The sequence below is a fragment of the Mycteria americana genome, unplaced genomic scaffold (genome assembly GCF_035582795.1).
Source record: "Mycteria americana isolate JAX WOST 10 ecotype Jacksonville Zoo and Gardens unplaced genomic scaffold, USCA_MyAme_1.0 Scaffold_43, whole genome shotgun sequence".
NCBI classification, from domain to species: domain Eukaryota; kingdom Metazoa; phylum Chordata; class Aves; order Ciconiiformes; family Ciconiidae; genus Mycteria; species Mycteria americana.
Window position 1 is genome coordinate 494,429 of NW_027445630.1, and position 13,931 is coordinate 508,359.

Sequence of the window (13,931 nt, forward strand, 5' to 3'; positions counted from 1 at the left end):
ATGCGTCCCTGCTCTCACCGGGAGCCCGCCTCTCGGGGAGAGGGCGTGGCCTAGGGCTCAAGCCCCGCCCCGTCCCCTATCAGCGGCGTACTCGTCGCGCGGCTACGTTCCACGGCCCCGCCCCCAGGGAGGCCCCGCCCCCGCACCATGCGGAAGGGCGCCGGTGGCTCCCGCCGGGCCCGGGCCGCGGGTTCGGGTCCCGGTCCCGGCCCGGTGGCGGTCCCGGTGCCGGTGCCGGTGCCGGGCCCCGGGCTCTGCCCGCGGTCCCGCCGCTGCCCCCGGCCGCTGCTGCCGCTCCTGGCGCTGGCGGCTGCCGCCGCGCTCCTCTACGTCGCCTGGCCCGGCGGGGAACGGGGCACTGGCCCGGTGAGCGGGAGGGGGGACCGGGGAGGGGAGGTCCCGGTGGGTCTCGGGGAGGGGGTGCCACGGAGAGGGGGTGCCCGGCGTGTCCCCGCTGTCCCTGGGAGCCCCCATATCCCATGGGGACCCTCCCAACCTTCCCCGGGGCCCCCAGTCCCCTGGGGTCCCCCAGACCCCATCATGGAGGCACCCAATGGATCCCGGGGCACCCAGACCCCCCGCCAGGGCTCCCTAACATCCCCCAGGGCCCTCAGACTTCTCCAAGCACCCCAGGGCCCCCCAGATCCCATCATGGGGCCACGCAGTGCATCCATGGACACCCCAGACCCCCCAGGGGCACCCAGACACCTCCCGAGCCCCCCAACATCCCCCCCAGGACCTCCCCACCAGGGTACCTCCTGACTCCCTAGGGCCCCCCAGACTCCATCATGGGGGCCCCTAGACCCCTCCAGGGACCCCCAAACCCCCCTTGGGGACCCCAACCACCCCCCCCCCCCCCCCCCCCCCCCCACTGACACAGTCCCCCCCAGTCCTCCCCCAGCCCCCTCTCGGAGCCAGCTCTACGGGCGCTGCTGGGGCGGCTGGATCCCACCCGCCTGCGGGACACCTTCCTGCGGCCCCTCCTGCGGGAACGGGTGCCAGGGGGGGCTGGGAGCCGCGCTGCCCGCCAGGTAAGAAACGCCCCCCCCCCCCGCCTTCCCCCCACCCTAGGGTGCCACTGCAGCCACCTAGGGTGCTGCCGTGCCCCTTACCGGGTTCCTCATCCCCGCAGCACATCGTGGGGCACTTGGGTGCCCTGGGGGCTGCCTGGCACCTGGAGCTCGACACCTTCGAAGCGGTGACTCCCCGGGGACTGGTGACCTTCACCAACGTGGTGGCCACGGTGGCCCCCGCCGCCCCCCGCCGCCTGGTCCTCGCCTGTCACTACGACACCAAGGTCTTGCCCCCTGGTCCCGGCCAGCAGCTCTTTTTGGGGGCCACTGATTCAGCCGTGCCCTGCGCCATCCTCCTGGAGCTGGCAGCTGCCCTTGACCGGCTCCTGCTGCACACCAAGGACAGGGTGGGTGATGGGTGGCCCCGGGGCCCAGAACCCCCCAGGATGCCTGGGTCCCTCCCAGGCTCACCCCCCCCCGGGACTCCTGGGTCCCCCCCTGGACGGCTGGGTCCCCCCCATCCCGGATGCCTGGGTCTCTCCAGACTCCCCCCAGACCCTCTCCCCCCACCTCAGGACACCCAGGTCCTTCTCATCCCCCCCCTGTAGGACACCTGGGTCACTCCTGACCACCCCCCCTGCCCCAGGCCACCTCGGTCCCCCACCTGGGTCCCCCCTGCCCCAGGCCACCTGGGTCCCCTCCTGGATGCCAGGGTCCCTTCCCCACTGCCAGACACCGGGGTCCCGGCAGGGTGCGGAGGTGACACTGCAGCTGCTGTTCCTGGATGGGGAGGAGGCCTTCGAGGACTGGAGCGTCACCGACTCCCTCTATGGTGCCCGGCACCTGGCGGCACGTATGGCCGCCACCCCCCACGGGCCCCGCGGCACCCAGATCACTGCCATGGTGAGTAGCACCAAGCCCCGTGTTGGGGGGGCGGGGGGGGGGGGAGTCTGGTGGCACCCAAGGGTGGTGGCACAGTGGTGGGGTGGTCGGGTGGCTGTGACCCAGCTGGGATGGTCCCATGGCACCCAAGGATGATGGCCAAGCGTGGTAGGCTGATCTGATGGCACCCAAGTGTGGTGACATGGCATTGGCCCAGCCAGGGATGGTCCTTGCCACTGCGGTGACCCAACTGGGATGGTCTAGTGGCACCCAAGGGTGGTGGCACAGCGGTGGGGTGGTCTGGTGGCACCTAAGCATGGTGACACAGTGTTGGCCTAGCTGAGACAGTGCCACAGCATCTGAGGGTGGTGGCACCGCAGTGTCCCCGCACCTGTGCTAGTGTACCCATGGCCATGCTGGTGTCCCTAGAGCCTGCTGGTGCTGCTGGACCTGCTGGGCGCTCGCCACCCCCGCCATCCACAGCCACTTCCCTCGCACCCACCACTGGTTCCTGCGCCTCGTCGCCATCGGTGGGACATAGGGACGGGGTCAGGATGGGGATGGGGACAAGGGGACAGGGTGGGGCTGGGGCTGGGATGGGACAAGGGGACATGGATAGGGATGAGATACAGGTGGGACGTGGGGATGGCATCAGGTGGGGACATGGATGGGGGATGAGGTGGGACACAGGGTTGGGACAGGGATGGAAATGGGGACAGGATGGGGACAATGGGCTGGGATGGGGACAGGGAAGAGGCTGGGGGCGTCACAGAAGGTTCCTGGGTGTGTCCCTGCTGCAGAGCAGCAGCTGCGGCGGCTGGGGCTGCTGCACACCCCTCGCCAGGACCAGCCCTTCTTCCGCCTCAGCCCGGCGCCGGGACCCGTCGAGGACGACCACGTCCCCTTCCTCCAGCGAGGTGACGTCTCCACCTCCCCCTCATCCCCTGGGGTGCATTGTTCCCCTGTCCCCGGGATACACTGTCCCCATGTCCCCATGCTGCGTGGCCGGGGCAAGCAGCAGGGTGGGCGGCTGGGGTCCTGCAGGCCCATGTTCAGGAGGACACATGTCCCCACAGGTGTCCCCGTGCTACACCTTATCCCCACACCCTTCCCACGCGTGTGGCACACCCTCAAGGACACCGAGGACAACCTGCACCCCCCCACCATGGAGGACCTGTGCAAGATCCTGGTCACCTTCGTGGCCGAGTTCCTGCAGCTCTGAGCCCCCTCGGAGCCACCAGTAAAGTGCTTGGTGACCGATGCTGTGTCCTGTGCTGTCACCTGCCACGGGGACTCCCCTGGGGACAGGGACATGTAATCGAGCTCCCAAGGAGCACTTGGTCAGTGTTAGCCTGCCCTTCCCCTGCCCCAAAGGAGCCCAAGATTCCTCCACAAAAAAAGAAAAAAAAAGAACAAAAAAACCCCATTTTATTGCTTGTACCGTACAAATACAAGGGCAGGTGAGAGGTGCCAGCCAGCCCCTGCCACCAGGCCGGGGATGCTGGGCCACCGCACCCACCCCCACCTTGTCGAGGGGTCTCATCCCCCTGCCCTGCTCTGGTATTTTTAAGTTAATTCAACTGAATTTAGGCGACTAGGAACTAAGTAAGAAAGACTTTTCTCAGTTCCTCCTGTGGGGAAGCGGCACCAGGTGCCAAATTCCTACCTCCAAACCGCAGCCCTCATCTCAGCTGTGCCAGGAGACACTGGGCAGCAAGTCCAGCTTGTCACTAGCCCGACTTGTCGGTGTGGATGCCGTGGTGAACGTGATGCTCCCAAATGCTGGGTCCCAGCGGTGCTGTGCCACGCCAGCAGGGCCTGGAGCCAACAGCCCCGGTGACAGTGGCCTCTACTGAAAGGCATCCACAGAGCGTCTGTTGGGTGTGGCTCCATCGCCGGCAATGGTGCATGCCGGAAGAAACCCCGTCCTGACACCAGCAGCCGGGGGATGCCAAGCCGGCAGTATGGCAGCAAAAGCCCTGTCCCTCTGCAACACCGCACTGGGACTGGAGGCTGTTGGTTCCCGTGACTCCATCATCCACCAAGGATGCCAGAGGATGCGGCCAGTGTCACCAAGCCCAGCATCACTGTGGCTCCTGGCTTTAAGGCACCGGAGAAGCCAAACTATTGCTTTTAGGATCGCATTTTCCTTAGGGCCACACCGGCCAGCGGCAGGGTTGAGGTGCTCCCCTCCACCGAGGCGCCGATGTGGGGGTATGGTTGGTTTTCGGTCACTGCAGGTTCAGTTCAAAGCAGAGCCGGGAGGAGTTGAGGGGCTGAGATGTGGCCCCCACGGTCTCAGGGGGGGTCCTGCCCTGTTGTCCCCCCCTCCTCGGGGTAGCCGGCGTTGGATCCCGGCGACTGGGGTTTTTTCTCCCTCCCTTCTGCTGTCACAAGAGCTTCTCCCCAAGTGGGAGCAGTGGGTTTTACTGGCAGAGGGCTGGCCGAGCTTCTGGGGGGTCAAGGCCACGGTTGTGGGGAAGTGGGGGTTGGTTTAAAAAGCTGTGAGCACTTCTAGGAGTTTAAAAAATAATAATAGTTAAAATCAAAGCAGTCCTAGGCTAGGGGCAGGAAGCACAGCTCGGTGCCGGTGGGAGCCATGGAGCAAGAGCACTTGGTAGGGGTATGGCTTCCAAAAGGTGCCACGGTGCAATGCCGGTGAGCCACAGCATCCCGCCCCCCTGCTGCTGGGAATGGAAGAGAAATCCCCCCCGCCGTGAGTGAACCCCCAAACCCTCCTCCTCCTCCTCCTCCTCGGAGGCCGAGTCCTGCTGCTGCTGGTTACTCCCGTATGCTGGCAGAGTAGGAGAACTGGGGGAAGTGCGTCCGCTGGTCATTCTCCAGGGAGCCCATGTTGTCATCTGCAAAGCCGGGGAAGGGTTTGAGGGTGAGGGAGATGCTGACAAAGCCTCCCTGGTGCGTTCACAAGCTTCCTCGCTCCCTCCCGCGGTGGAGATACCACCAAAGCTGCTCAAGACCTCTCCAGGGCAGTGAGAGGGACTCTGAGCTTTTACAGAGGTATGACAGCAATGCCACCAGCCCCTCAGATGACACCCGCCACCAGGATGGTGACAGGAAAATGAGGTTGCATGAGAGAAAGGGGTATAGGTGACAAAGGGAGGTCCCCATTTCTGGGCGGTGTTGGCACTCACAGCGATCTGGCGGGGTGATGGTGATGGATTGGGCAGTGAACTCGTCATCAAAATACCGTGTGTCAATCTCGGATGTCACTTGGGGCTTGAATGGCGGGACCAGCTGATGGAGACGAGGAGAAATTTGCTTGCTGGCAGTGTGCAAGCACCTGCCTGCCCTGTCACCCCCTCAAAGCACTCCCTTCCCTTCCTACCTTCTTCTGAACCACATCCTGCCAGTTGATGGGGGTGAAGAAGCGATGCTCCATCACCTCCTTGGCATCACTGGGACCCCCGCCAAGCCTGGGGGCACAGAGAGGCATGTCTGGAACCGCCGGCAGCACCACGGTCCCCCCTGTTTATCCCCAGAGAACGCTCACCTCTGTTTGGGATCCTTCTTGAGCAGCCCGGCCAGCAAGGATTTGGCCTCGGGGCTGAGGGTACGAGGGAAGCGGATCTCCTCCATGAGGATCAGCTCAAAGAGGCGTTCGTGGTCCTGATTGTAGAAGGGGAGGCGGCCACACATCATCTCATACATGACAACCCCCAGGCCCCACCAGTCCACGGCACGGCCGTAATCGTTGTCCTCCAGAACCTGTGCGGGGGAAGACGGAGAGTATGGTGCCGACGAGGCCGAAGAACCAGGTGGCAACATGAGGAGGGAGAAGGGAAACCCATTCTAGATACAACCACTCCTGCAATCCAAGTGTCTGGAAAAGCCCCTGCTGAACTGCTGCCATCTTGGACTTTGGGAATAACCTCCACAGAAAAACCTCTTTGGCAGAAGAGTTTCGAGGAACGCCTGGCTGCGGGAATGCCTTAAGTACCTCTGGAGCCAGGTACTCGGGAGTGCCACAGAAGGTCTTCATGGTGGCTCCATCTGTGATGCCTTCCTTGCAGAGGCCGAAGTCGGTGATTTTGATGTGGCCGTCTTTGTCCAGCATGAGGTTTTCCAGCTGAAAAAAACCCAAAAAGCAGACAGGTGGGAGAAAAGGTTTGGAGCCGAGTGAAGTTGGGAGCACGGGAGCAGGATGCTGCTCCCCAAAAGGCTCTGTCGGATGGCTGGGGTCTCGATCCATTGTCACATGATGAGGACAAGGGTGACATCTCCCCACAGGGCAGGTTCAAGCTCTCTCTGCTGAAGCCGAGCTCCCACCCTCCCTCCTGCAACAACGTGTGCGAAAACACCCCCAGCCCCAGGCGGAGAGCGGCTCTTCACCACCCACAGTGAACAGGAGCGGAGAAAGGCGGCTCACATCAACTGAGCGCGACGCTCCGCCGACTGATACCCTTTGAGGCCCCTTGAGTGATTTTTAGAGGCACTGGGAGCGACTCCACACCCCCAAACACCAGCCCAGGAAGATTAAAATTGTGCCGGTGCTAAGACAGGGTGAAAGTACCGCTTATGGACGCTGCTGCCACTGGGCTGGTACCTTAATGTCCCTGTACACCACATCCCGGGAGTGCAGGTACTCCAGCGCAGAGACTATTTCCGCACCATAGAAACGGGCTCGGTCCTCCGTGAAGACGCGTTCTCTTGAGAGGTGGAAAAACAGCTTGAGAGAAAGAAAGAAAGAAAAAAAAAATAAAAAAAGAGAACAGCTGATCAACAAGCGCTTAAAAAATCCCAGTGAAACCCAGGTTAATCGCTCTCAGAACACAGCTAATGCGGTCATATGTGTCCTAAGCTCCTCACTGTGAGCAGTCAAAATATTGACGGCCCCCCTTCGCTCTGCTGGCGGGAGCTGGGGGGGAAAATGCTGCTGTGCGTTGTCTGTGAGAGAGGCTGCGCCATCGGCTGTGTTCCCCCTCGCAAGGAAAGTGCCTTGGGGTGGAGAAACAAAGCTGGACACAAGCACAGGGTGGAAGGTAACGGAGGCAGTGATGGCTGGAGGTGCTGCGGTGTCTGCAGCTCCCCAGGTGATGAGGAAGAGGGCCCCCGGGGTCCTGCTTCCTCCCATGGAGGGTTGCTTCACGCACGCAACAGCCTCACTGCAACATCGAGCGTGAGGAAGGCAAGCAAGCCACGAAAGCTCAGGTGAGAGGAGAGCCGTGCTCTACCTCCCAAAACACATGCTATGGGGAGATTGTGGAATAAATTGTCCTCTAATGAGCCGAAACCAGCAATTTAACGTGTGGACAAGATCCTTTTAAGGCCTGGGGGGAGCGTCAGGTCTTAAGCTCCCACCTCTCCGCCATTGGCGTACTCCATGACAAAGCACAGACGGTCGTTCGTCTGAAAGGCGTATTTCAGTGCCTGCAAGAGGGGAAAAAAAAAGTCTTGGAGAAGCTGCAGGGCTCTGCGCTTCCAGAGGAGGCAGTGAGGGGGAAGGGAAGGGTCGTTTTGGGGCACACCGGGCATCCCACTATGCTGCCCCTTCCTCCCTCGCTGCCACCAGCTGTACTTACTGTGAGGAAGGGGTGCCTGGTGTTCTGCAGTACTCGGCTCTCCGTGACAGTGTGCGCTACCTCGTCCTGCAAAGGGAGAGAAATTAAGCGCCGTTTATCCCCCATCGTTTCTGGAAAAATCAGAGATTTTTCACTGCTGTCAACTATCCCCAGAAAAAAAAAACAACAGGGATGGGAGCTTGAAGCGCCAACCTCCACCCTGTTTTCGTCCCCACGGGGAGAACGGTTTGCCGACTGGCCGGTCCTGGGGAGGACGTGGCCGCACCACACCCCCCAAGAGAGGTGAGCAAGCAGATCCCATGGTGTCACCCAACTGTGCGTTACAACACACGCCCGGGGTTTTGAAATAGGGATAATTTCTGGAATCCCCCAGCATTCAGAGCACAGCAGGAGCCGGCCATCGCTCGGCAGCTTCGGAGGCATGTTTTGAAAGCTATTCCAACATTTGGGGAGTTGGCCTAGATGACCTTTAAAGGTCCCTTCCAACCCAAACTACTCTATGATTCTATGATCCCCTAAGCCCTGCTGGCTCCCAGCTCTTCCCCTCGCCCTCCGCTGGGGCTCGGCACATACTTTTGCAATGATGACCTCTTTCCGTAGGATTTTCATGGCGTAATAGCGGCCAGTGGCCTTCTCCCGCACCAAGATGACTTTGCCAAAAGTGCCCTTTCCCAGGAGCTTCAGGTAATCGAAATCATTCATGGTCTGGGGAGAAACGGGGAGACAGAGGTGAGAGTTTGCGGTGTGGGCAAGAGGGATCCAGGATGGGAAAAGGGTTTTCCGAGCTATTTCACCCGTGATTATCCCAGTGACAGCAGACACCACGGGGATGAGGTTTATCCCATAAACCTCCCTCATCGCTCAGCAGTCCCAATCTGCTGGCAATCCTGCTTGCGGCAAGAGACGGTGCTGCGCTGGGGGCGACTTACGGCCTTGGCACGGGTTTTGCTGACAGCCACCTCCATCTCCTCTGCGCCGGTGCTGTCGTTAGGAGATCCGCACTTGTAATCCATTGTGTCTGCCTCTGGTTCCTGATTCTTTAGGCTGTTTGCTACCGTCTGGATGGCTCGCATCCACTCCTCGCTATGGAGAAAAAGGGGTTTGGTGGCACAGGGAGGTGGTGGGGATCACCGAGGGGGGCTGTGCCCACCCCTCCAGCCTTTGCAGGCAGATGGGAGTCACAGCTGAGAGATTTCGGGGCTCTCCTCCAGCTAGGATCAACGCAATGTGCTATTTATCCCGGATTTCCAAAGGAAGGGGCCATCCCACGCGCCTACCGCTCTTCAGGAGAGTCCCACGTGGAAGGTCCTCTCAATGACCGTCGTCCACTGCAAGCATCGGATGACGAAGGTGTTGGGCCGAGGCCGCTCAGTCTTCATCAGCTGGCACTCTGCGAAGGTTCAATAATATATTAAAAAAAAGGGGAAGAAGATGGTTTAGGATCAAATATCCTCATTCCAAAACCTTGCCTAATGGCATCGGGGATGAACACACCCTCCCTGATGCTGGCTCGTAACTGCGGACAGCCCTGAAGCCATCTGTGCTGACGTACCCGCTACGGAGAAGTTATTCAGAGGTGGCAAGCTGTGGTCGGACGTCTCTGGCCGTTCCTTGTAGCCGATGAAGGAGCCGTCACTTTTCAGCAGGAAGTATCGGGGACGCCACGTTTTGATGTATTCCCCTGCAAGAAAGAGGGGGGGCACGGGGGATGGCGCAGGGGTTTTCAGGGAAGGAGCCCTCATAGCAGGGGGTCCCATTGCCGAGATGGAAAATTAAGTGGCAGAAGGACTGCTCGTAGATGGAAAATTAAGTGGATGTTTTTCTTCAGGCTGTTTCTAGGAGTTGCTTTGGAGAAGCTCCTGCAAAAAGCAGCCAACTGCAGTAATTTAGGAGAGATGCGAGCAGCGGGTTAGCCTGAAACATGCTCACTCTGAGGGAACACAGTGCAAAAAAGCTTCATGCTTCCCCTGGCAGCTCCGAAAATTGACCCGAAGCAGTACTCAGCAGCTCTGGATAAAGAAATAGCACTGGATGGAGGCCCTGGTTTCCTTCTCTCCAGCTGTATTTGCCCAGAAGAAGGAGGAATCCATGAACCTGCTGGACACAGGGATCCAGCAGGGCTGCTGGTGGGAGAAAGGTGGATGGAGACGGATGGCTTTCACGTGTGCTCCCCTTGCAAACCACCCTCAGCAAGGGAAGGAAAAATAAGAGCCACCTTCAATGGGTCTAAAAATAAAACCCCCATGTGCGCAGTTGCTACAATGCTGCGATGTTCCCCTGTACAGCTGAAAATGAAAGGGCTGGCTGGGGGGTCTCGCTGCAGGGCCACCGTGGCAGGTGGCTTGGCAAACTGGGTTAGAGGGTCTGTGGGGAGATGTTAGGATCACCCTCTGGCTTCCCAACGCAGCAAACAATTAAAAGCGACGCTGCCAGAGGATTTACTTGTAGCACAGACTGAAGGCTGGCAAAGCAGTGTCGGTGATTGCCAGGAGAGCTGCTGAGCTGAGCCAGAAGCAGGAGAAAGCTGAAGGAGGAAGGCGTCGGTGGGTTTTGGGATGCCCTGCGGTGCCAAGGTGCCTTGTGCCCTGTTTCGGGGTGAGGGGAAGTGGAGACCCCCCTGCATTTGCACCGGGGAAAGGTTAAAATCACCGGTAACTGGAAACCGGAGCTTTCCTTTCCCAGTGGCAGCTGCAGGCCCAGATTCCCTGCGGTGACCCGGCCTTGGAGAGATGCCACTGTTGCTGAGCTGGCTCCCCAGCTCGCCTCCCTCACCTCTCTTGTGCAGCCAGCCCTCCTTCACGACCGACACTTCATTCATGGTGGTGCTGCGGGCTCTAACCTCCTCTCTGCCGCAGGACCGGGGAAGCGGCTAACGTCGGTGGCAGCGGCTGCGGGAGGAGCGGCGAGAGCGGAGATGACCTGCGGGAGAAGAGAGAGATGCTCAAAAGAAGCCGGCAAAGCTCCCGACGCTGCTCTTTCCCCTCCCTCAAGGGGAGGCAGCTGGTTTCAGTGCTAAGCCACCCCCACGTGCCGATTCAAAACTCCTCCACTGCACCAGTTTCTCAAGAAAAAAACAAACAAACAAAATCAGTGTGGTGGCTTTGCAAACCTGGAGATGCCAGGATGGAGCAGGTTTGTCAGCATCGTCCCTTTACCTGGCCGTCATGCGACAAGGGATTAAAAAGCCTTGGGAGGGTTGGACAAGCTCGGGGGGGGGGGGGGGGGGGGGGGGGGGGGGGCACGGTCCCTTGCAAAACAAACAGCTAGAGAAAAATTAATCTGAGTCACCTGACAGGATTAACTCCTTGGGCTCCAAAATCCTGCTGCACCAGGCGATGGGAGGTGGTGGGACAAGGGGACATGACATGTCCCGGTGGTGGCCAGAGGGGCTTGTCCCCACCTTGGGTTTCCCCAAAGTCATTTTGGGCTCGCTGCCCCCCCATCCCCTGGCTTTAATCAGGGTAAAATAAAACCCAACCCCATAAACTTACGGCTGGGCGCAAGGGTTTGGGGTTTTCCGGCTGCATCTGAAGCAAGGCAAGAGCCAGAGCAGCCTGAGATGAATTCCCTGGACACGGTGTTATCCCGATGGAGCTCCTGCTGCCCTCCAATCCCTCTGGATCAATCCCAGCACCTGCCTAACTCCCAAATCTCCAGCCTAGTTTTCAAACCTCCAATCTCACCTTTAAAGCTCCCTCTGCCGCAGGGACAAGGGGGTTTCCAAAGGGAAGCACGGTGGGAGGGAGGGAAATAATTTCTCTTCCTTGCTCCTGTAAATCGGCCCATGCCTTCCTGATGGGAACCACCCCTCGCGAGCATCCTGGGATGCTCCTGTGATTCCAGATGGGGAGGAGGATTCTGGGGACTCCGCTTGCCCTCGAGGCTCCTCTGCTCGCCTGGCAGTGGGCAAGGATGTGAGGCAGGCAGCCAGGCAATTCGGGCAGAACAAATACAGGCAGGACCTGGCAGTGCATGGAGCTAATGTTTCTCCAGCTGCTGAAGGGTCAATCTCCGGATGGATCTGCTCCCGGACGGGCTCCAGCAAAGAGCTCGTTGATGTTAATTAAAAAGGAAATAAAAAGCTTGCTGCAGAAAGGGGCTCTAATTAATTTCTGAGCTGGCCCGAAGAGGCTGAGCCCACTGCAAGTGTCCCATGAGGGATCCAGACTGCAGATGCAAATGAGATCACAAGAAGCTTTAATAAAAAAATCCCCCAAATTAAGAAAAACAGCTCCTAAATGAGTGATTCAACATGGATGGAGGTTGCAGGATTTTGGGATCGGCTCATCCCGCAGTCAGCACAGCAGAGAGGATCCAGTGCATCCATGGCATTGGAGGTGGGTAAAACATGGTCAGGATACGACGAGCCTTCGAACCCAGCAGCGGAGCAAAGATGTTTTTGGTGAGGTCAGGGCATCACTGATTCGCATCTGGGGCTTGTTTCTATGCCGTGCTAATTATCCCAGCTGCAATTAAAAGCCTTCAATCGGTTGCACCTGACCTTTGATTATATTTTTATGCAAAGCGTGGGATGGCAAGGCTCTCAAACCCCAAGCCTGTGGACTTCTCCGAGCCAACACAGAGTTGTCCTTCAACAGCAATACGAAAAAATACGGTGCTGGTTTAAAAAAAAAAAAAAAACAACAAACAACCCAAATCGTTGCTTCTTGGGTGTGTTTAAGGATAATTACAACAACGGGAGAATCGCGATTCAGGAATTGCCAGCAGCTTGAAGCGTCAAATCCCGTCATGGTCCCCTCCTCATCCTTGCAGGCACCAGAGGATTTTTAATATGATCCTGATGGCTAATGAAGAGTGGGAATGAGCAGCGGTTGTTACACATATTTTCTGAGCCCTGATCGTTACCGTTATTTCCAACGAGGGATGGGGATTGTATCCGCCACCGAGGGACCCTGACAGCCCCATAGAGACCATAGGACCGCTTTCCAGGCATACACTGAAAAACGGCGATCAAAAAAAGCACCAAAAAAGCCCCATTTCAGGCATACTTAAGAGACATTAAACTGGCTGTGAAGCGGCACTGTAAAAGATTTGCATCTCAAAGTGTGGCAGCGCGCATCCTGTCCCGGGGATGAACGGTGAGGAGCTTGCAGAAAAGGTTTGAAAGGTATTGGTGCTGAAAGCCGTGGGGATGGCGCAGCCCGAGCCCCCTCCTCCGGTACCAGGTATACCAGGTACCCCCTCCACAGTGCAGGCGGGCAGGGGGCTGCAGTTGTTACTTTTGTGGGGGCAGAGCCCTCTGCCGGGCTCACTCGAGGGGTGGCTGGGGAGGGGGGTGGGTCCCCCAGTGCTGCTGCTCCTCCCTGGGGGGGATAGTGTGGGGGGGTCCCAGCACAGACCCTCTCCACCCATCAGAGATGCCCCACTTCGCAGAGAGCCGCCAAATCCTGTTCTCCCATGGCAGAGCCCCCTCCAAGCGAGAAACAACCCCCAAACCCCAGAGGCCCACAAGGAGCCCCCCAAGCCCCCCCACCTCAGCCCCCTGGGACAGGGCCCTCCAAGGCTGCCAGAGCCCCCCCAAGCCTGCCAGGGCCCAAGGACAGGCCTCCCATGTCATCCCCCTGGCTAAGCCCCCCCCCCCAAGCCTGCCAGGGCCCCCCATCTCAGGCCTCTGGGACAGGCGCCCCAAGCCTGCCATGGCCGCCCGTTTCAGGCCCCCCAGCCTACACAGACTCCCTCAATCCAGTCACCCTAGGAGAGAGCCCCCACACACACCGTAAGACCTCCCCAGCCCAGCTCAGTCCCTCACTACAGTCGTGTGTATCGTCCGTGTCCCCCCCCCGCGACGGCCGGTGGTTCGCGCCCCGCAGCATCCCCCGGCCCCGCGGCGGGCGGGCGCGCGTATCGCGGGGCCACGGGAGGGCGCTCTCCCCTCCCCCCCACTCCACGGGTGGTGCGGTCCCCGCGGCGCCCCTCAGGAGACGGGCGGGTCCATTCGGCGGCGCGAAGGGGGGGCGGCGCCGGGCACCCCTGGCGGAGGGGCGCGGGTGGTGTGTTCCGCGCGGCGCCCAGCGGGGGGCGGGCGAGCCCACTGGGCGGCGCGGGGGGAGGGGGGGGGAAATGAAGCAGGGCCGGCTCCTCACCTGTCATGGACGCCGCAGGCCAGGCAGGCTGCCGTCGCTCATACCGGTAGCGGTGGGGCTCCCCCACGTTCCGCCTTATCACCCCCGACGGCGCCCGCGCTCCCGGAAACCCCGCCCGCTCCGGGCCCACGCACGCAGGAAGCGGAGACGGACGGGGAGGAGGTTGGGGGGGGTTGAGGGGGGGACGGAGAGGGAAGGACCCCGGCTCGCCTCCCCGGGGCCGCACTGCGCAGGCGCCGCGCCACTGCCTCCGACTGCGCATGCGGAGCAGGGGCACCGCGCCTGCGCGAAGGGGTGGGAGGGGGGCGGGGCACACCGCCTCCCAAAGCGCATACGCCTCTCGCCCCCGCGGGAGGGGCGGCACCCAGAAGCACCTCCCACTGTTGCTCGTT

General features: G+C 60.4%; 2 protein-coding genes across 2 annotated transcripts; one reads left to right on the forward strand and one right to left on the reverse strand.

Annotated features, from left to right (window-relative positions):
* The first annotated feature begins 112 nt into the window (after positions 1-112).
* Positions 113-3,153, forward strand: QPCTL (glutaminyl-peptide cyclotransferase like). Its single transcript, XM_075490018.1, is given in 8 exon segments — positions 113-366; positions 891-1,031; positions 1,133-1,420; positions 1,764-1,916; positions 2,325-2,363; positions 2,365-2,425; positions 2,696-2,812; positions 2,972-3,153. Coding segments are annotated over 8 exon segments (1,164 nt in total). The 5' UTR covers positions 113-147; the 3' UTR covers positions 3,118-3,153.
* A 149-nt stretch (positions 3,154-3,302) lies between these two features.
* Positions 3,303-13,780, reverse strand: AKT2 (AKT serine/threonine kinase 2). The gene is given in 15 exon segments (XM_075490016.1): positions 3,303-4,756; positions 5,048-5,150; positions 5,242-5,329; positions 5,407-5,621; positions 5,854-5,982; positions 6,460-6,582; positions 7,215-7,283; positions 7,436-7,501; positions 8,009-8,140; positions 8,365-8,518; positions 8,713-8,729; positions 8,731-8,825; positions 8,988-9,116; positions 10,208-10,354; positions 13,540-13,780. Coding segments are annotated over 14 exon segments (1,446 nt in total). The 5' UTR covers positions 10,254-10,354; positions 13,540-13,780; the 3' UTR covers positions 3,303-4,676.
* Between the last annotated feature and the right edge of the window lie 151 nt (positions 13,781-13,931).